Source organism: Canis lupus, chromosome 8 (genome assembly GCF_011100685.1).
Source record: "Canis lupus familiaris isolate Mischka breed German Shepherd chromosome 8, alternate assembly UU_Cfam_GSD_1.0, whole genome shotgun sequence".
Taxonomy (NCBI): Eukaryota; Metazoa; Chordata; class Mammalia; order Carnivora; family Canidae; genus Canis; species Canis lupus.
Window position 1 is genome coordinate 13779747 of NC_049229.1, and position 20488 is coordinate 13800234.

General features: G+C 35.3%; 1 protein-coding gene across 3 annotated transcripts in view; it reads right to left on the reverse strand.

Annotated features, from left to right (window-relative positions):
* BAZ1A (bromodomain adjacent to zinc finger domain 1A) overlaps positions 1 to 20488 on the reverse strand; it is an 89520-nt gene that overhangs the window by 12107 nt on the left and 56925 nt on the right. For 2 of the 3 annotated variants that reach the window (XM_038544479.1, XM_038544480.1), the window contains 9 exons: positions 16848 to 16943; positions 16501 to 16725; positions 14828 to 14993; positions 14451 to 14564; positions 11181 to 11305; positions 6597 to 7193; positions 4807 to 4970; positions 3939 to 4093; positions 2430 to 2578 (listed from right to left, as the gene is read on the reverse strand). In XM_038544479.1, coding sequence (XP_038400407.1) covers positions 2430 to 2578; positions 3939 to 4093; positions 4807 to 4970; positions 6597 to 7193; positions 11181 to 11305; positions 14451 to 14564; positions 14828 to 14993; positions 16501 to 16725; positions 16848 to 16943 — 1791 coding nt within the window. The remainder of the gene's footprint in view (positions 1 to 2429; positions 2579 to 3938; positions 4094 to 4806; positions 4971 to 6596; positions 7194 to 11180; positions 11306 to 14450; positions 14565 to 14827; positions 14994 to 16500; positions 16726 to 16847; positions 16944 to 20488) is intronic. The other variant, XM_038544478.1, reaches the window with a different exon arrangement.

The window sequence follows — 20488 nt, forward strand, 5'->3', positions numbered from 1 at the left end:
TAAATATTTAGATTATCTTCAAACCCCAGAGGCACCTCTAGTTCTTGTGGTCCCATTCAAAACAGATCCCCCAAAGGCTTAAACAAAATATAAAAACCTACAGACATCAATTATTCTATTAACTTTTTATGGGGCAGCAATGGTAGATAACAATCATATTATAAATAATAAATATCTAAACTTTGATCAACATTTACCATCAAAGTAAGTTGAAGTTTTCTTATTTCACCTTTTTTAAGACTTCAAATTGAAATTGTTCTTTTTCTTTTTTTAAAAGATTTTACTTATTTATTCATGAGAGACAGAGAGAGAGAGAGAGAGAGAGAGAGAGAGAGAGAGATGCAGACACAGGCAGAGGGAGAAGCAGGCTCCTGGCAAGAAGCCTGATGTGAGACTCTATCCTGGATTCCTAGATTACACCTTGAACCGAAGGCAGACGCTCAACTGCTGAGCCACCCAGGTACCCCAAAATTGTTCCTTTTATATCCCTTAGGATGAAATGAATGTTCCAACACTGCTGTATACAACCTAGCAGAACTATAGCTCTCAGCTCTCATATAACCTACTAGATTGTAAGCTGCAACATCTCCCAGTGTTAACTTTTTCCCTTTATGTTTAAATATTTAATAACATACTGATGAAAATATGGACACATTAAACAATTTGATATTTTTCTCCTTGATTTTATTTATTTATTTATTTGTTTATTTATTCTCCTTGATTTTATAAACAACTTTAATTGATGGGCAGTTTCAGAAATGGAAGAAAAATCAGCAGAATTGTGTTTTCTCTCTTTTGGAATCACAGAATTAATAGTAGTAGTGAAATATTTATAAGAGTTACATAATTTACAAGTAAATTTTATTTAAAATTTTAATTTTAGTAATTGTAGATTCCTATGTGGTTGTAAAAAATAGTAGAAAGGGATCCTTTGTATATGTAGTTCAATTTAGAGAAACTATTAAGAAATAATGAAAACTGGGAAATAAGTGATATAGCAAATATAAATGAGTATTTTTGTGAGCTATGATCATACATACTTATTTCTCTAACTGCTATTTTCCAATCTGAAAAGTGAGTCATTGAGCTCATGGTGGAATTATCAATTTATAAAAATATGAAAAGGCTTATTAGAACAATAAGATACTGGCCATAAACCCTTCAATTTCAAATTGATATTTTATAAATATATCCACATTGATAGAACCATATATTTATGAAAGCTGTTCTTAGTACTCAACAAGGTAATATTCAAATAATTGAAAAAGGATTTTAGTCAATTCAAGTTGCTCTCAATAGGAGACCAAAAAGATATGGTTTAAAAAATGTATGTTTCTTCTAGCACCCCACTACTGAGATACAAACTACTTTGAATATGATGATTTATAAATTATTTTAACATGTCAGAAGAAAGGGAAGTTCAAGGCAGTTATGACTTGAGAGTTGATTTGGAACTTGAAACACATTGCTAAAACACAATCCAGATAGTATCACTTCTATCATCCTACCATAAATTATAGAGCATTTCCTCATTTACGTACCCTTTAACACTTGATTCAGTGCTTCTCATATGGTGCTCAGGTTAGTGACCCACATTATTATTTTTTTTTAAAGATTTATTTATTCATCTGAGATGAGAGTGTTTGAGTAGAGGGAGGTTTGGAGGGAGAAGGAGAGAGAGAATCCTTGAGCAGACTTTCTACTGAGTGTGGAGCCCAAAGCAGGGCTCAATCCCATCACCCTGAGATCATGACCTGAGCCAAAATTAAGTCAGCTGCTCAGCCAACTAAGCCACGCAGGTGTCCCAGTGACCCACACTTAAGCAGTTTCTTTGGGGTTCTGTTTTATATAACAAATATTTATGTACAATTTTTGATTATTCAGAATCTGGCCAGTAACAGGTTTTGGTAATCTTTCTTTTGATGAAACACAAAAGAAAAGATTGACAGAAATAGATAAAAAGATAGTCATTAAGATGAGTATCTAAAATAAAAAGTACTTTTAAGTATTATTTTAAAACATCTCACCTGAAAGAACCCACATTTTAAAATGAAAATACAATCTTAAAATTTTTAGCCAATTTCATTGTGTCAGCCCACAAATTTCTATTATAGGGCAATTTCTTTCTTTCCTTTTTCTTTCATCTCTTTCTCTCTTTTTTTAAAGTATTTATTTATTTATTTATGAATGAATGAATGAATGAATGAATGACAGGCACAGAGAGAGAGGCAGAGACATAGGCAGAGAGAGAAGCAGGTTCCCTGTGGTGAGCCCAATGTGGGACTCGATCCCAGGGCCCCGGGATCATGCCCTGAGTCGAAGGCAGACACTCAACCACTGAACCACCCCTATAGGGAGCTGTCCCTACAGGGCAATCTCAAAATCATTTAAGGTACAACTAATATTTTGAAGTGCAAACTGGTACTTACCAAGTGGAGCTTTGAGAAAACGCCGCTCAATGCCCTGCTCTATTTGAAAAAGTGCCATTGCCAGGTAATGAACCACATTGCTCACTGATTGTGGTGTACTTGCGTTAGTTGAGACAGTACTTGGAGTTTCTGTTTTTATGCCCAAGAGTCTACAATGAAAACATGGAAGAGTTTATGTTATTATTATTATTTTTAAAGATTTTATTTATTTATTCATGAGAGACACAGAGAGAGAGAGGCAGAGGCACAGGCAGAGGGAGAAGCAGGCTCCATGCAGGGAGCCTGATGTGGGACTCGATCCTGGGTCTCCAGGATCAGGCCCTGGGCTGAATGAAGGTGGCGCTAAACCACTGAGCCACGTGGGCTGCCCAGAGTTTACGTTATTAAAAAACACTTAGGTAAGACTTGAGTCTATTCCTCCAAATGCTTGCTTATTATCTGTGTAAGAAACAGTTTCTTCAATCTCAAAGGAGATTATGTAAGCCAGTAGGAAAGGGAAATAAACACGTGAATCAAGAGCTAAACTAAATACCAAGTCATTTAAGGAGGTCAGAAGGGCAAATATTTGGAGGGAAGGTGGATGAGACAAGGCTTAGGTAGAAAAGTTTTAGGTAGATAACCAATGATGAGCCTTAAGGACACAAATCCCAGGCTGCTCCCTTTTTTTTTTTTTTTTCTTAAGATTTTATTACTTATTTGAGAGACACAGAGAGAACACAAGCAGTGGGAAGGGGCAGAGGGAGAGTCAGGCTCCTCATTGTGCAGGGAGCCTGATGTGTGGCTCGATCCTAGGACCCCAGGATCATGACCAGAGCCAAAGCCAGATGCTTGTTAACTGACTGAGCCACCCAGGTGTCCCCCAGGCAGTTTACCTCTATACCTTTTTCTCTAGCTTCAATTTTTACTGGCTAGGACACTTGTAGCTGCCTCCTAAGTAGTTCCTTAGCCTCCAATCTCAGCAGCTAAATGATCATTTAAATGTACAAACCTATTTGCTCAAAGCCTTCAGTACTATGTCTCCTCTCCCAGTATCATATCTTCCTTTTTTTCTAGATAATAAACTCCTTAAGGGTAGTTATCTAAAATAACTATAAAGATAGTCAAAGTATCTATCTATAGATATACAGATATAGGTTCTGATTAATAATTCAAATAATAATTAAGCCTACCACAATTTACTAAGTTATCCTACACAAAAGAAAAATGGATAGTATAAAGTTAGTCACTTTCTGAGATTAATAAAATCTTAAGTCCAAAGACTTCTTTTTAAGCTTGAGAAATTGTCATTATCTAACAAGCTGTCTTTTGGCTACACTAGCACAAAGTGGAGTAAAAGAGAGCCTGAGGTTGAAGAAAACGATCATTTCAGTGGTTACAAGTCTTAAAAGTCCTCATGATAAGATTTTAAAACAATTTTTTGAGGAAAAAGAGAATTTACTAAAATTTTCAATTTTGCAATTGAACTGCGAAGGAAAAGTGACAGTTTCTTTAGAAAAACCCTTTTTGTACCTGTCTTTTACTATGACCTTTGCTTGCTCATCAATTTCCATCTCTTCCACATCTTCATTCACAGTCTTAATGATCCCATTTTCCTTGTTCTCCTCACTTAACAGCTCATAACGTCCACTCTCTAATGCTGATCTCCAGATGTGTCGATCTGTAACCTGTAACAAAACCCAAATTTATCAACCTGGAAAAATGGCATATGTTGTTCCCACGAAGTATGAGATTCAATGTACATATGAAAAATTCATGAATATTCTAGAACAGATTGTGAATCAAAAAGGGATCTAAAAATAAGGTTACTAAGTGGCCAAAATGAAATTCATATCATTCATAGATGGAAGCTTTGGTACCTCACTTTCTATATAGGGAAATCATAATTCTAAGACTGGTCACCTGATAGTAGCAAAAAAGTGACAGATGATATAGCAAAGGAATGAACAGAACACACATATCAAGCATGAATTACTTACAGATTTTAAAAAGGTAACAAAGAAACCAATAAACAAACCAGACTCAGCAGAGCAGGCAGGAGCTAGTCAAGGAAGAAGAAAATATCCTTACACATTTTAACATCTCGGATGAAAATACCATAAAACAGATATTTAAAAAATACTAAAAATTAATATTAAAAATTAGGTCAATGATGTTCATTAAATTCTATTTAAGAAAGCAGATAGCCATACTGTATATTTAAGAAAGATCTCTACTCATATATACTTTGATACAAGGGAAGAAACTGAGTTTTCATAAAAAATGTATCACTCCCATGTATTTATTCAAACCACACATACCTTGCCTATACCAAGTAAATTAACAAATATGACCAAAACTTTGGTAATCAGGTAAATTAAAAATGGGAACAGATACAAACCTTGATTGCTCCTAATGTTCCCTGGTAAATTCTGTCTTCAATATCCAAAAGAAAATCTCTCAGCCTCAATTCAAGCTGTCTTTCTGCAGACATCTGAGCTGAATCATATGCAGTGGAAGATCTTCCCCGGCAATATGTAGGTTTGCTATCAGTTTGAGGTTTGTCTGAAATAGTTACCAATACCTTTATTATGATTTTCTTACTAAAAAATATGATTTCCCAAAAGTGGTAGTTATGATCATGAGATAATGGATATAAGAACATTTAATAAATCCTCAAGTGCAAAAAAAAACGGGGGGGGGGGGCAGAAATGTTTGCACATTAGATATCTAATAAGGAACTTGAGTCTAGAATATTTGAAGAACTCTTTCTTACAACTCAATAAAAAGACATTCCAATAAAAAGAATGGGCAATGAACAGATATGAATAGACTTTTCTTTAAGGAAGATATACAAATGGCCAATAAGACCATGAAAAGATGTTCAACACTATTACTCATTAGGGAAATTCACATCAAAACAATAAAGTACCACTTCATACGTCTAAAATGGTTAGAATCTGAAAGTCAGACAAACCAAATGTTGACAAGGACATGGAAAACTTTTAGCCCTCATACACTCTTGGTAGGAATACAGAATGGTGCAGCAAACAGTATGGCAGTTCCTCAAATGATTAAACAGAATTATCACATGACCACTCTTAGGTGTACACCCAAGAGAAATGAAAACATATGTTGAGACAAAAACTTGTATGCAATGTTTACAACAGCATTATTCACAACTGCCAAAATATGCAAGCCACAGAAATATCCATCAACTAATATATGGTTACATAAAATGTAGTATGTATCTATATAATGGAACATTATTTGGTTATAAAAAGTATGAAGTACTGACATGTGCTACAACTTGGATGCACCTTGAAAACATTATGCTAAGTGAAAAAACCCAGTCACAAAAGACCATACATATATTATATGATACCATTCATTTAAAATGTTCAGACAGGGGAATTTACAGAGACAGAAAACAAATTTAGGGTTTCCTTTTGAGGTGATAAAATGTTCTAAAATTGTGTGATGGCTGGACATCTGTGAATATAATGAAAACCACTGAATTGCACACTTCAAATGAGTGGATTATATGGTGTATGAACTAATTCTCAATAAAGCTGTCAAATAAACAATTGTGATCTAAAGTTTTTAATGTGAAGAGAACTAAAGTAGTCATGACAATATGCCCCTAAATTTAACAGTTCTTTTTTTTTTTTTTTTTTTTTTTTTAATTTAACAGTTCTTTACCTAGAGGATCTTGTTTAGTGATATTAAAACTTATACCCCAAATGCCTTACTGCTTTCTCTTATGTGTTATCAATGAACCAGCCATCATATAGAGATGCTGCTCCCTGATCTGCCGTTGCAGCAATCTCCAAAGAAGTGATCACTAAGAGAACCTGTTCCTGGACTCTCAGCCAAAATCCTTAGTGACTGAAGTCTCAGTATCATGTCGAATTTCTAAAACTAATGTTAACCTTAGTGCCTTAGATATCAGGAAATGAGATCAGGAAGAGGATGGATCTTCACACATTGCCGTTTCTCCGTCCAAGTGGAACCCAGCGACATCTAGAGAACCTTGTTCTCTAACTGGCAAACATTCTCTAACTTGCAAACTGAGAGCATGGTCCAAATGGAAAAGAAGGTGTTTTATATATAGCTTTACAACAAATGTTTAAGCCTGAACTAGAGATTATGGGGAGAGAAAATAAAAGAAAGTTTTCAATGAAAATTTACCTGAAAAATGAAATTTCTCTTCAGAAAAATGGGCTAGCTGTGCACATATTCTGCTCTTCTCTTGCAACAAAGTTTCTTTTAAGGCACTTTCTCTATGTCCTCTAGAATTAAGAGCTTCAATAAGCTGGTCTAGCTGTTCACAAGAACTGTAAAAGCACCACCGATTTGGCTTATGCACTGGTTTTGGCAGTTGCACAGAATCATCACATGGACCTTCGTCAATGTTGGAGGTAGATTCAGGCGTCAAAGACTCTCCAGTTTTAGTGGATACCTGAGGATCTTGAGACTGTATACTATTCTGAAATGATGAAGGTCTAGGCAACAGCATGTCTTCAGTGAGACCAGAATAATCCTCTTCAATAAATAATCCAGGAATAGAAGGAAAAATCCAATATCGCCTATACATGCGGTCTCGGCCCAAAGGAAAGATATTGGTACATGCTATGGCACTTTGGATTTTTTCCAAGAGCTCTTTCTCTTTTCGTTGATGTTCCTGTTTTAAAGCTTCTTCCTCATCTGCAGTAAGAGGCTCTCTTGTTACACAGTTGACCTCTTCTTGTCTTGTAAATTCTTTAAATCCATTTTGTCCCCTTTTCCCTATAGTTTAAACATTTTATTATCACTATCACATTTCAAATTTTCATCAGAAAAACAAACAAAGCTATCCTAAGTTACCTTGTATTATGGACCAAACTGAATGCCCCTCAAATTCATATGTTGAAATCCTAAACCCTAATGTGACATATTTGGAGATAGGGTCCTTAAGGAGGTAATTAAGGTTTAATGAGTTCAAAGAGTGTGGGGACCCTGTAAATCAGGACCAATATCCATGTAAGAAAGAGACCAGGGTGCTCACTCTTCACACTTGTGGGCACAGAGGAGCAGTTCTGTGAGGACACAGTGAGAAGGTGCTATAGCAAGCTGAGAGAGGCCTCACCAGAAATCAATCCTGCTGGATTTGGACTTCCAGCCTCCAGAACTGTGAGAAAATAGATTTCTGTCATTTAAGCCTCCCAGTCTGTGGTATTTTATTATGGCAGCCTAAGCAGATTAATACACTATGCTGGTAAGAAACTGGTATATTTAAATACAGGAGACACACAAAAAACTGCAATCTCCATACTGGATAGTGAGGCAGAGTCTATTATTCTCCAACATATGTTCAGTCCTTTCTCTAAGGCACGAGTCAGCAGACTTTCATAAAGGGCTAGCTAGTAAATATTTTTAGGCTTTGTGGGCCATATGGTTTCTGTCACAGCTGCTCAACTGTGCCACTGCTGCATGAAAGCAGCCATAGACAATATATAAAGGAACAAGCATGGCTGAGTCCAATTAAAACCATGATCATTGAAATCTGAATTTCATATAATTTTTGTATTACAAAATATCATTCTTTTTCCCTCAACTATTTAAAAATGTAAAAATGTAAAAAACCAGTTTAACTGGATTACATAAAAACAGGCAGGGCAGATTTGGCCAATGGGCTATAGTTTACTAACCACTGATTCAAGGTAACAGAACCCCTAATGCTTAGTTAGGTACCTAGCGGTTCAAAAGAAGGACACTTCCCAGCGGGAAACGTTTCCCCAGGAAGTATGGCTACATAAGAAGCTTCTGATCAAAGAGATGGGAGTAGAATTCTGCATTATATGTAACCTGTGGGTTGTATCTCTATTTTCCTTCTTTCAACTAGCCAGAATGACGCCATGGGGATAAATCATTTTGGAACATGAGGATGGCAGCAAAACCCTAAGGATGGCAGTATGAACAAGACAGAAAGAGCCTGGATTCCTGGTGAGCTGCCTGGCCTTTTATGATGTGTTGAATTAAACTTCTCCCATTTTAGGCACTGTCAGATTGCTTAGATGGTCAGGGAGTCAGTTTTCTTTCTTTCCTTCCTTTCTTTTGCTTGAAAGCATCTGTATGAGATTAGAATTATCTGCTTTAAAATTTGGGAAAATTCACCTATAAAGTTGTCTAGGATTGAAGTTTTCTTTGTAGGAAGATTTTTTTTTTTTTTAAATTCAGAAAGAGTAGGAGCAGGGTAGGGGAGAAGCAGAGGGAGAGAAAGAAACTTAAGCGGGCTCTACACTGATCTCATAACCTGAGCCAAAACCAAGAGTCAGATACTGAGCCACTCAGGTGTCCCTGTAGATTTTTTAAAAAATATTTTATTTAAATAAATAAAGTAAATAAGTAAATACTTGAGATAGGAGCAGAGGACATAAGTGGGCAGGAGAGGGAAAAGCAGGGTCCCTGCTAAGCAGGAAGCCTGACACAGGCATTTTTATTAAAGATACATAAATTTATTACTTATTTGTTTATCTTCATTTATAAAGATTTTATTTATTTAAAGACTCTACTTAACAGAGACCAAGAAGAGTACAAGCAGGGGGAGTGGCAGGGGGATAGGGAGAAGTAGGCTCCCCACTGAGCAGGGAGCCCAACGAGGGTCTCAATCTCAGGACTTTGGGGATCATGACCTGAGCTGAAGCAGATGCTTAACTGACTGAGCCACCCAGGCACCCCTGTAGAAAGATTTTTAATATTGGTTCAAGATCTAATGGTTTAGGACCATTCACATTTTAAATTTTCTCATGAATCCATTTTTTTTTTTATGAATCCATTTTTTAAAAATGATTTTATCTATTTGAGAGAGAGTGAGAGGGTAGGGGGAGAGGGAGATGTAGACCTCCCACTGAGCAGGGAGCCCAACATAGGGCTCGACCCCAGGACCCAAGGATCATGACCTGAGCAAAAAGCAGATGCCCAACTGAGCCACCCCGGCAGCCCTCATGAATCTACTCTCATAATGTGTATTTTTCTAGGATTTTGCTTTTGTCTCCACTTTTTCTTTTCTTTTTTTTTTTAAAGATCAAAGCAGAGAAAATCAGCATCATACAGTGTACTGGTTTTCATTTTAATTTTTTTTAAGATTTTATTTATTCATTCATCAGAGAGAGAAAGAGACAGAGAGGCAGAGACACAGGCAGAGGGAGAAGCAGGCTCCATGCAGGGAGCCCAATGTGGGACTGGATCCCAGGTCTCCAGGATCAGGCCCTGGACTGAAGGCGGTGCTAAACCACTGAGCCACCTGGGCTGCCCTTGTCTCCACTTTCTCAAAGTAACTGCCATAAAACTGTATGTGCTGTCCCTGTTTCTTTAAATTTCTACTTTATCTATAGTTATGCTGCTTCCCTTTTCAATCTTAACCTTACTGAGACTCCCTTCCCCCTGCCCTCAAATCAATTTCAAGAAAGCTTTGTCTAGTTCATATCTTTTTCAAAGAACAAACTGTTGGCTTTGCTGTTCTTCTCTATTACAGTTTTACTTTCTATTAATTTCTCCTTATATCTATTGCTTCCTTTTATTGAGGGATTTTTCTGTTATCTACCTCTGACTTCTGAAATGAATACCTAGCTCAATTTGCCTTTCTTCTTTCCTACTAGGTATTAAAACTAGAAATTTTCCTCTTAAGTAGAGGGACTGTATCAAACAAGTGTTAATTGATAGTACTGATAGTCTTTTTCAGTATAGATTAGTTTTATTTTCTAGTTTCCATTTATGGTTTCTACTTTGACCAATTACTTAAAAATGTCTTAAAACTCTAATCAAATGAAGACTTTTTGTTTTACATTTCTAAATCAATTGCATTATAATCAGAAAATATAGCCTCCACGATACAGATTTTGTCTACTTGTAATAACTATTTAGCAAATAATTTAGAAAAAAAAGATACCAACAAAATTATAGGCATAGAATACAGTTAAAAATCTCCTTTAATAGTTGTTAAATGAAGATAGTTAAAGATCTTCAGAAGTAATCTGTATCAACAACTTTTAAAAAAATGTATTCCCCTTGATCCAGCAATTCATGAAATTATTTTAAGGTAGTTGATTTCTATTCTCAGCATATGGAACCTATTAAAAGCATTACTGACTTTTATATTTCTAGCACCTAAAGGGCACTTAATGCATGTTGAGTGAGTATGCAATAGAATAAAAATTTCTATTTGGCCTAATATAAAATAGTAAATACAAAAACTCAACAAAACTCGCTGACTAACCAAAAGTTGGAAGTTATGAGAAATGGGCCTATTAAAACAATATGAAAATTGAATTAAAAAAACAACAACAACAATCTGAAGAGGTGCCTGGGTAGCTCAGTCAGTTAAGCATCTGCTCAGGTCATGACCCCAGGGTCCTGACATTGAGCCCTGAGTTGGGCTCCCTGCTCAGTGGGGAGCCTGCTTGTCTCTCTCCCTCTGCCCCTCCTCCCCCGTTCATGCTCTCTCTCAAATAAATAAAATCTTAAAAAAAACAAAACAATATGAATATTGTCACCCTTCCCTCAAGAATAACTTATATGAGAATAAAAACTAAATATAACTTCCAACACCATTTTTTTAAACAAGATGGTCACCATTTAAAAAACTTATCACAGCTATGAGTTGAGCATTTAAGAAACATATACACCTTGGAATCACAAATGAAGTAATCTAATACATATTTCAGGATAGCTGAATTATAAAGTGCCTTATTAATTAAAACAATCAGGCATGCCCTTAAGAAATTTCTGTATTACCCCTTCTTCCTCTTTTATGTGATCCTGGGTCATCTTCATCCTCAGTGACTGTGTCTTGATCAAGTTCCTTTTGCTCTGTTTCTTTGCTTTCAGTGCTAGTATCAAAATCTTCCCTTTCTTCCTCCCTTAATGAAAAAAACAAGGATTATTTTCATTAATGAATATGTAATTCCATTCATGAGGTATTTATTGCCTGCTTATGAAGTGCTAGCCATCATGTTTAGGAAGTAATGGACAAGAAGACAGACACAGAGTTTATATTCTTGCAGCGAAAACAGATAATAACACAATTATACAATTAAAATTTGTAATAACTATTAAAAAATGAGAAGTTCAAGGTGCTATAAAAGCAATTCAATGAGAAACAAATCTAGTCTCAAGAATCAAGAAAGCCTTGCCTGAGGGAGTGGCATTTAAACCGAGACTAGGGAGACTGGGCAGGCGTAAGATAGCAAGTGAGAAGAAATCTCCATTTCAGGCACAGGGGATATCATGTACAAAGGCACTGAGCTGAAGAGAAAAGGAAGGAGCTTATCATTTTGAGAAAATAATAAAACAAAAAGAAGTTATCCAAGAACTGGATGAGAAAAAGGCAGGGTTAGATCACACCTGGCTTTGTAGGGCATTATTCAAAAAGCTATGGGAAAAGAAATAGAAGAGTTTTAGAAAAGGGAAATGATGGGTTTAGAAAGCACTTCGGCTGCTATGTGGAAAATGATCGGGGAGAGAAAGGAGATGAGGGGAGACAATGGGTCACTGTATCAGTCCAGGCAGCTGGCTCGGAGGTAATGGTTGGCTCAGACTAGAAAGTAGATAAGTAGACAAATAGTAGAGGAGAGCAGATAACATTTCAGATAAACTAAGTAGGCTGAATGACAAGACAGATGTTTTATCTAATTCATTATGCTATCCAAATTAAAACTAAAACTGTATGAACCTTGAAATAAGTTCTACCATTTGTGTTCTTTACCAAATATCAAATGTTCTTAGGAGCCAGAGAGATAATGTAAAATGAGTGAAGCTAGGCTAGATGAGTATTAAAAAAGTACGAAATGGTGGAATCTATAATGTGTTTTTTTTTTTTAATTAAGAGATCACAAGGGAAAAATCTGTAAGTATAGGAGGTGATGAATAGCAACTAAACTTATGTGGTAATTATTTCATAACATAAAAAAATAATAAAATAAAAAATTATTTCATAACATATGCATATATCAAATCATTATGTTATATACCCTAAATGATTAACACAATAAGTCAATTATACTTCAATAGAAATCCAAAAGGTTTATAAAATTTAAAAAAAAAAATCGAGCTATAACTCACATATCCTAAAATCATCATTTTAGAGTGTATAAATTCAGTGGTCTTTAATATATTTACAAAGTTGTGCAGACATTACCCTTATCTAATTCCGGGACAGTTTCATTATCCCCCAAGAAAAACTCTATAGCCATTAGTAGTCACCTTCCATTTCCTCTTCCTCACTACCCTGGTAACAACTCATCTACTTTTTGCTGTGGATTTGCCCATTCTGGACTTTTTATCTAAAAGGAATCATACAACAACACATGGCCTTTTGTGACTGGTTTCTTTAACTCAGCATAATGTTTTCTTTCTTTCTTTCTTTTTTTCTTTTTTTTTAGCATAATGTCTTCAAAGTTTATCCACATTGTTGCATGTATGAGAATTCTATTCCTTTCTATTGCTGACCAACATTCTGCTGAAGAAATACATCGTTTATCTATTCATCAACTGATGAACATTTGGGTTATTGCCTTTCTTTTTTTGCCTACTAAGAATAATGAAACTATGAACTTTTGTATATACATTTTTGGATGAACATATGCTCTTAATTCTCTTCAGTGTATACCTAGGAGTGGAACTGCTGGGTTGTATGGTAAACAAATGATTTTATTATCTGAGAGACTGCCAAACTTACCCAAAGCAGCTGCACCATTTTACATCCACCCGCAATGCATGAGAATTCCAATTTCTCCACATTCTCACCAACACTTCTTATTGTCCCTTAATTGGATTACAGCCATCTAGTGAGTGTGAAGTAATATCTCATTGTGATTTTGATGTGCATTTCCCTAATGACTAATGATGTTGAGTGTCTTTTTCATGTGCTTCTTGCATATCTTTTTTTTTTTTTTTGAGAAATGCCTATTAAAATCCTTTGCCCATTTTTTAATTGGGTTGTTCTTTTATTGTTGAGTTATAGGAATTCTTTATATATTCTGGATATTAAACCATTATTAACACACAATTTGTAAATATTTTTTCCCATTCACTGGGTTGTCTTTTTTTACTTTCTTGACAGTGTTCTTCAAAGTACAGAAGTTTTTAAGCTTGAATAAATCCAATTATTTTTTTTCTTTGATTGCTTGTGCTTTAGGTATCAGATTAATTTTGCTAATCTATCCAAATTCCATTTCTTAAAATACTGTTGATGGCCATATAAAATACAGCTGTTACACGTTTGTGACCTATGACCTTACGAGTTAATGGGTATTTTTATATGCAAATATAACTAAAAGTCAATATACTAATATCAGAACACTGAGATTTATAGAACCTTCCTCTGCAATTTCATAAAAAAATTATTTCTGCAAAATTTGAATATGGTTTGCCATCTACAATATGCAAAAATTCCCACTTGTTTTCAGAGCCTATTTTCATCCCAAATATTTTCAAATTGCAATAGAGTATCTAAGTCACTAAATTACTTAATGTGCTTCCTTCTTCTCCCTATACCAATCTATTAAAACCTCCAATTTCATCCCTATTCCTCAATAAACTCAGAGGAGTTTTGTGAAACACAGTGTACAACTGTGATAGGTGGAGGTGGAGTGGGGAGATACCACTAGTAATGCTAGAAATGTATTACTGGTTTAAAATAGACTATTGAAAGGTTTTCTGGGCAATTATCATTTATGACATTAATTCTATGAGAAAATGAGTTCTAGATTCCCTGAAAGTATTTTTTAACATAACACACGTATACCTGAGGACTCCCTATATGTAAATTTCATAGGCCTACTGGTATAATTATTATGTACCTATAAATAAAAAACTAGAAAACTAGTTTTTAAAACTTCAGCATTTCAGACCTAGACAGAGGGAGAATGCCTGATGCGACTTGATCCCAGGACCCTGGGATCACGACCTGAGCCAGAGGCAGACGCTCAACCACCATGCCACCCAGGTGCCCCTGATTTTTATTCTTCGTATAAAGTCTGGTGAGCACTGTAATTCAAACCATACCCAACAGATATATCTGCAGCTGAATTTCTTTGTTCATCTTCCTTCAGTTTTTCTTGTTTCTCTTTCATTTTCTGTTCTTGTTCCTTCAGTTTTTCTTCCTTCCTTTTACGAATTCTGAAAGTTAACATAAAATATTAGTCTATTTGATGGAAGATACTTTTAACTTTTAGTATCTTGCCTTTAATAAAAAAAATTATGGAAGGTGCTTTAAATGTTATCACAAAATCATAATGTAGTAATTCACTCATAATCTCTTAGTTAAGCCATCACACATTAGTGTGAGCCAGTATCACATTACAACCCGATGTGAAATATCGTTTTAGATGCAAAGAAATAAACAGCCTTCATTAGCACAACTGACTATAATTATCTCTTACCTAGCAGCTGCTTCTTCCCTCTCTTTCCTATGTTGTTCTGCTTTTAACTCCCGGAATTCTTGCTTTGCTTGTCGTAATATATCAACATAATCTTCAATGAAATCCCTAGTAGAAACTAGGGTCAGTAGTTTTCCACAGAGAGCATGAAGTATCTTCATTTTTTCTCCTGTCAAAAATTGGTAAATAACTTCTGTATCATCAAGGATAAAAAAGAATTGTTTGAAAAATCTTAATTTGTGGCTTAATGTGAAAATGCTTAATAAAGAATAGGAAAAACCTCAAGATCAAACACGTTAATGGCATGTCTTCAGAAAAAAGCACCTCTGAATCCAAATTAACAGATATGTGATATACAAGGCATTTCAAATACTAATAAGTACCATATAGACCAGTTAAATAGACATGAAAAATTCTCTAATGACAGAATTTTTTTCAAGTTTTAATTTTTAGGCTCACTTAGGAAGTTCAAATAAAAAATGTTATTACCATATGAAATTAAAAAATGGCAATAGGCAAATCACTCTGAAAATACTGCACAAAAACACTACTATAAATTATAAAACCTATATAAATCTTAGCAATGAAGACACTCTTATTACATGTTCTCTTAAATAAGCATATTAAATTAAGCTTTACATATTTGTGCACCGTAATTTTTTTATTTAAAAAAGGAAGTGAAAGGGATGGCTGGGTGGCTCTGTGGTTGAACGTCTGCCTTAGGCTCAGGGTGTGTTCCCGGATCTGGGAATGGAGTCCCGCATCACGCTCCCTGCAAGGAGCCTGCTTCTCCCTCTGTCTGTGTCTCTGTCTCTCTCTCTATGTGGGTCTCTCATGAATAAATAATCTTAAAAAAATGGAAGTGAAAAATAACTTCTTCTTAACTTTATTTTTTTAAAGAATTTTAAATTTATTCATTCATGAGAGACAGACACAGGCAGAGGGAGAAGCAGGCTCCCCAGAAGGAGCCCGACACGGGACTTGATCCTGGACGATGGGACCAGGCCCTGAGCTGAAGGCAGACGCTCAACTGCTGAGCCACCTAGGCGTCCCCTGCATCTTAACTTTATATACCGTTTCTCATATCTCAAATTCTATTCAAGTAAATGTTAGAATTTAGCAGCTACAGCCTAAATTTCTGATACACTGACGAATAAAAGTGAAAGTTAGCTAATTCTCACTTTAGTAGATAAACCACAAATTTTTAAAGTAATAGAAAATCCAAATGAAAAAGAACAGAAAAATCAGAAAGAGTTAAAGCTAATACGAATTAACAACAGTAGTCTCCATTTGGGTCACTAATTGTATTCCAACAATTTTTTTAAGGACTGTTCTCGTTCTCTTTTAATTAAAACTGCTATCAGGGTGCCTGGGTGGCTCAGTTTGTCGTCAAGCATCTGCCTTTAGCTTGGATCATGATTCCAGAGTCCTGGATCAAGCCTCAAACTGGGCTCCCTGCTCAGCGGAGAGCCTGCTTCCTCTCTCTCCTTTTGCCCTTTTCCTTGCTTGTACTTTCTCTGTCTTTCTCTCAAATAAATAAATAAAAATCTTAGAAAAAAATAATTAAAACTGATATTATCTAACACTTCTCATCAGTACCTAGTTTTCTGGGCTAAAGAGATAGAAGAGGGGAGGAAGTGGGCAGGTTATACAAATTCCAACTTGCAAAGTTTTACCTGGTGTCAAATCATACACTGAAGTGCTTGCCAATTTCTTCACTAGACTGGGATTGCTCAAACGAAGCTCCATACAGGCATCATCTGTTGCATCAAATCCTCCTCGCTTTTGGTATCTATACTTTGCATTTGCTGATGTTACATCAGCCCCTGAAGCTAAGATGTGCAGTCTGAGGATTTCAGAAAGAGTGCAGCTATCAAGATCCAAGCTTTTCAAACTGCAGCCTATAGTTGTTAAAAAATGAAATAGTCATTTAGAACATAAGCAATAGATTCTCAGCAGTGTAAAATGTACCTTTATAAAATTAAAAATAAAAAGCCAATAAAAAAAAAAAACCCACACATACCCTGGTGCAACTGCGGCCATGCAGCTGCCAAAGATGCAACTGCAGACAGTGCAGATTTTGTGGGGTCTGCATCTTCATCCAAAGCCTCTGTTAAATCTTTAAGGAAATAAACACTTTATTCTAGTGCAAATCAAAGCTGGAATATTTGGGAATAATGCCTTTTTAAAATGATGAAAGGAACAGCAAACAGCTTAATATTCAGGAGCCTCAAAAGAACCAACACTAGGTACAACAAGCATCATTCACATCCTGCCTAGTGTCCACCTAGAACTGTAAATACTAAGACAAATACTAAGACATGTACTACACTCATATTTTCCTTAGTTAACATAGAAGACAATTCCCAAGTTATCAAGATGCACATATACATTCCAAAAAAATAGTAAAATGCCCTTTAGAATTAAAAACAAATCTCCTCACTCAACATAACTTTAGAAAAGTCTACTTTCAAAACCAGAGTGTATTTGGAGATCTCCAATCTTTTATAAATATTTTAAGATCGAATCATAACAAAGTATGGGTTATAATCAGAAAACCAGCACAAAGAACTAAAACAATGATAGCACTGCTGTCTTCTAACCACTGATTTATCCTCTTCATTTAAAGTTCCTGTTTTTATTTTGAAGACTCTCCAATTCAAGAAACAACAGGAAGATTTCCCTGTATTTTCTAAGTAAATTGCTTTAACTCTGAAAATCATGCCTAGCTTACAAACAGAACTACAGAGTAAATCTACTGGCACAAATGTATTTAAAGCATTAGCATATACAATTATTCCTAATTATAATACACAAATGATAAAAAAAAACAACTAAGCCTACAAAACTTCAAGCTTACAAAAAACTCTTGTTATATCATAGTACAGTGGGTGTAACTTCACACTGAGTCAGATAATACATACCCTAGTCTTAGCTCTGCCAGTCCCTTAGTTCTTAGTTGTGTTGTCTTTAGACAAGTCGACTTAATTGGCTTCATTTTTCTTAAAGGAGTGAGTCTAGATCAGTATTTTAAATTCTTCAAATATTTCTTGGGAGTACAATACAAAAGAGATAAAAGTTCCCTTGTTCAGTGGGATATGGAGATGATAATCCTGCCCAATCATCTTGCCAACTTTCCTGCAAGTGGCACTGAGGAATCCCTGTACAAGTCACAGCATTCCATGGATTAGAGCTGGAAAATCACTGGGCTAAACTGGTTCCATGGTTCCTTAACCTTCCATTATGTTTCCCTTCTGAAAGTTCACAAGCTGACAAAATGAACCTCAGAGAACAGAACTACTGTCCTTTACTAAAAGGAAAAAGGCAGTTCTGGGATCATGTCTGATTACAATCAATGACAATTTCATGGCGGTTAAAGAAAGAACACTACCACAAAGGAGAAGTTATCTGACTAAACACTGCATTATATGCAGAAGTTATCCCTACCAGGCCACGAATCCAGTTTAAATGACAGACATTATGTTCTTCCTTACCAAGGAAATACTAGAACTAAAACTTCCTCGATTTTCATTTTACATGGAAAGCCAAACAAAATTAATAGGCACTCTAAAATTAACAACAGTCTTAGTTACAGAGCTATAAAAGTGGACTGGCACTCTTCACCACATTTAACCTATGTTATCTGCAGTAAGTTTTAATTTCCTAGGACAAAGTTACAAAGGCCTTAGGAAATGGACAACCAACAATATGAGAGTTTATTTTTAATTGTGTTAAACTAGCATAATGAAATATGTATTCTTTAATTCAATTATCTACAAAAATGGCACTCTCACAAAACTGCATTATTACTCTAGGATTTGCTTAGAGACAGTTACTTCGATACATCATACCAAGAAAATACATTTGACCCTTGAATAACATGTGTTTGAACTCTGTGGGACCACTTATAAGCAGTTTTACGTAGAGTACTGTAAATGTATTTTCTCTATACCATTTTTTCTCTAGCTTCCTTTATTGTAAGAATAAACCATATAATACATATAATATACAGAATGTATGTTAACTGTTTGTATTATCATTAAGGCTGCCAGCAGTTAAGTTTTGGGAGAGTCAAAAGTTATCCGTGGATTTTTGGCTGGGAGTGGGGACGGCTGGCATTCCTAACCCCTGTGTTCTTCAAGGGTCATCTGTACAGCTGAAAGTTTCATTTATCATCATAGTAATCTAGAATCTACAATTCTAACACTAAACAATGAGATTTCAGTATATACACAAAACTATGTTATTTAAGGAGGATGCTCTTCCTCTTATACTTTGAAGGCTTTTAAGCTCATGATGTAAGATTAATTTCCAAGATTTGATACAAAAAAAAGGGAGATCAAAGGCCAAACAATTCAGATCTTCTTGAAGACAGATAATTTTATAGGCAAGGCGAGGGAAACAAATATTAAAATTTTCAACATCTTTGCCATATTATGAGGCAATATAGCATAGCCATTATGAGGCTCTAGAGCAGACTGGCTGAGTCTGTATCCCCCATCACTTTATTAGCCATGTGTCTTTGGGCAAGTTACTTACTCCTTAAGTCAAAGTTTTTTTGTTAAAAGCAGAAAATAATTAATAATAATCTACCAATCTATTATACCTATTTATACAACAAGGATGGTAAATGAAATATTGCATATATAGTGTTTAACACTATAAAACTACATAGTTTAAAAAAAATAAATAAAACTATATAGTTTTATATTTAACACTATAAAAACTAATAGTTTTTTATTTATTCATGAGAGAGAGAGAGAGAGAGGCAGAGACACAGGCAGAGGGAGAAGCAGGCTCCATGCAGGGAGCCTGATGTGGGACTTGATCCCAGGACTCTAGGATCATGCCCTGGGCCAAAGGCAGATGCTCAACTGCTGAGCCACCCAGGCATCCCCATCTGTTGCTTTCAGAAAGGACTGTGGCAAAGCTTTTTTGTTATGGCGATAGGAAAACATGAGGAAAATACTTGGGAGAATAGCCTAGGGTCCCTACTATAACTGAAATAACTGTAAAATGCAGCCAATACAACAGGGAAGTGAAAAAGGGTGGAAAAATTCCAAAACATATTTTTTCCTCTCCCTGACATTTAAATAAATAGCTTTAAAAGGAACACTAAAACCTCTATTTAACGACCAATACTTATTCAGAGGTAGACCTTGTATTAGTATGTATAGATAGTCCTATACAGGATTAGAGCTGTAAAAATTACAGATCGAACAAATCATGAAAGGAACTTACAATGGCAATACAAACGCCAATAGTCACATATATTTTTTCTTTATGCTATCTGATTTTCCAACATAATTTCCTTGTCACCCCACTTTTTGTCATTACAAAACTACAAAATTCGTCTGCCTCAAATTCTGAATTAAATACAAATTTATACCTTATATTATGGTCAGAACTTGGTCCATAACCCTGTGATGTTACTGGTCATTAAAAGAACTTAATGGCTAAAAGAATGAGTATCTGCTACATTTTCTTAGATAATGCATCTTTAGTGCTGGTACTTGTTATCTCAGAAAATCTTTAGACTTTTATCAATGGTTTGCCCTTCTAATTTCCCTTTAGTTCAGTCTCATTTTATGGACTAAGTCATCTGAGATGATAAAAGGGACAACACTATTAAAATGACCTTGATAAGGGACCTATGGTGGTTAG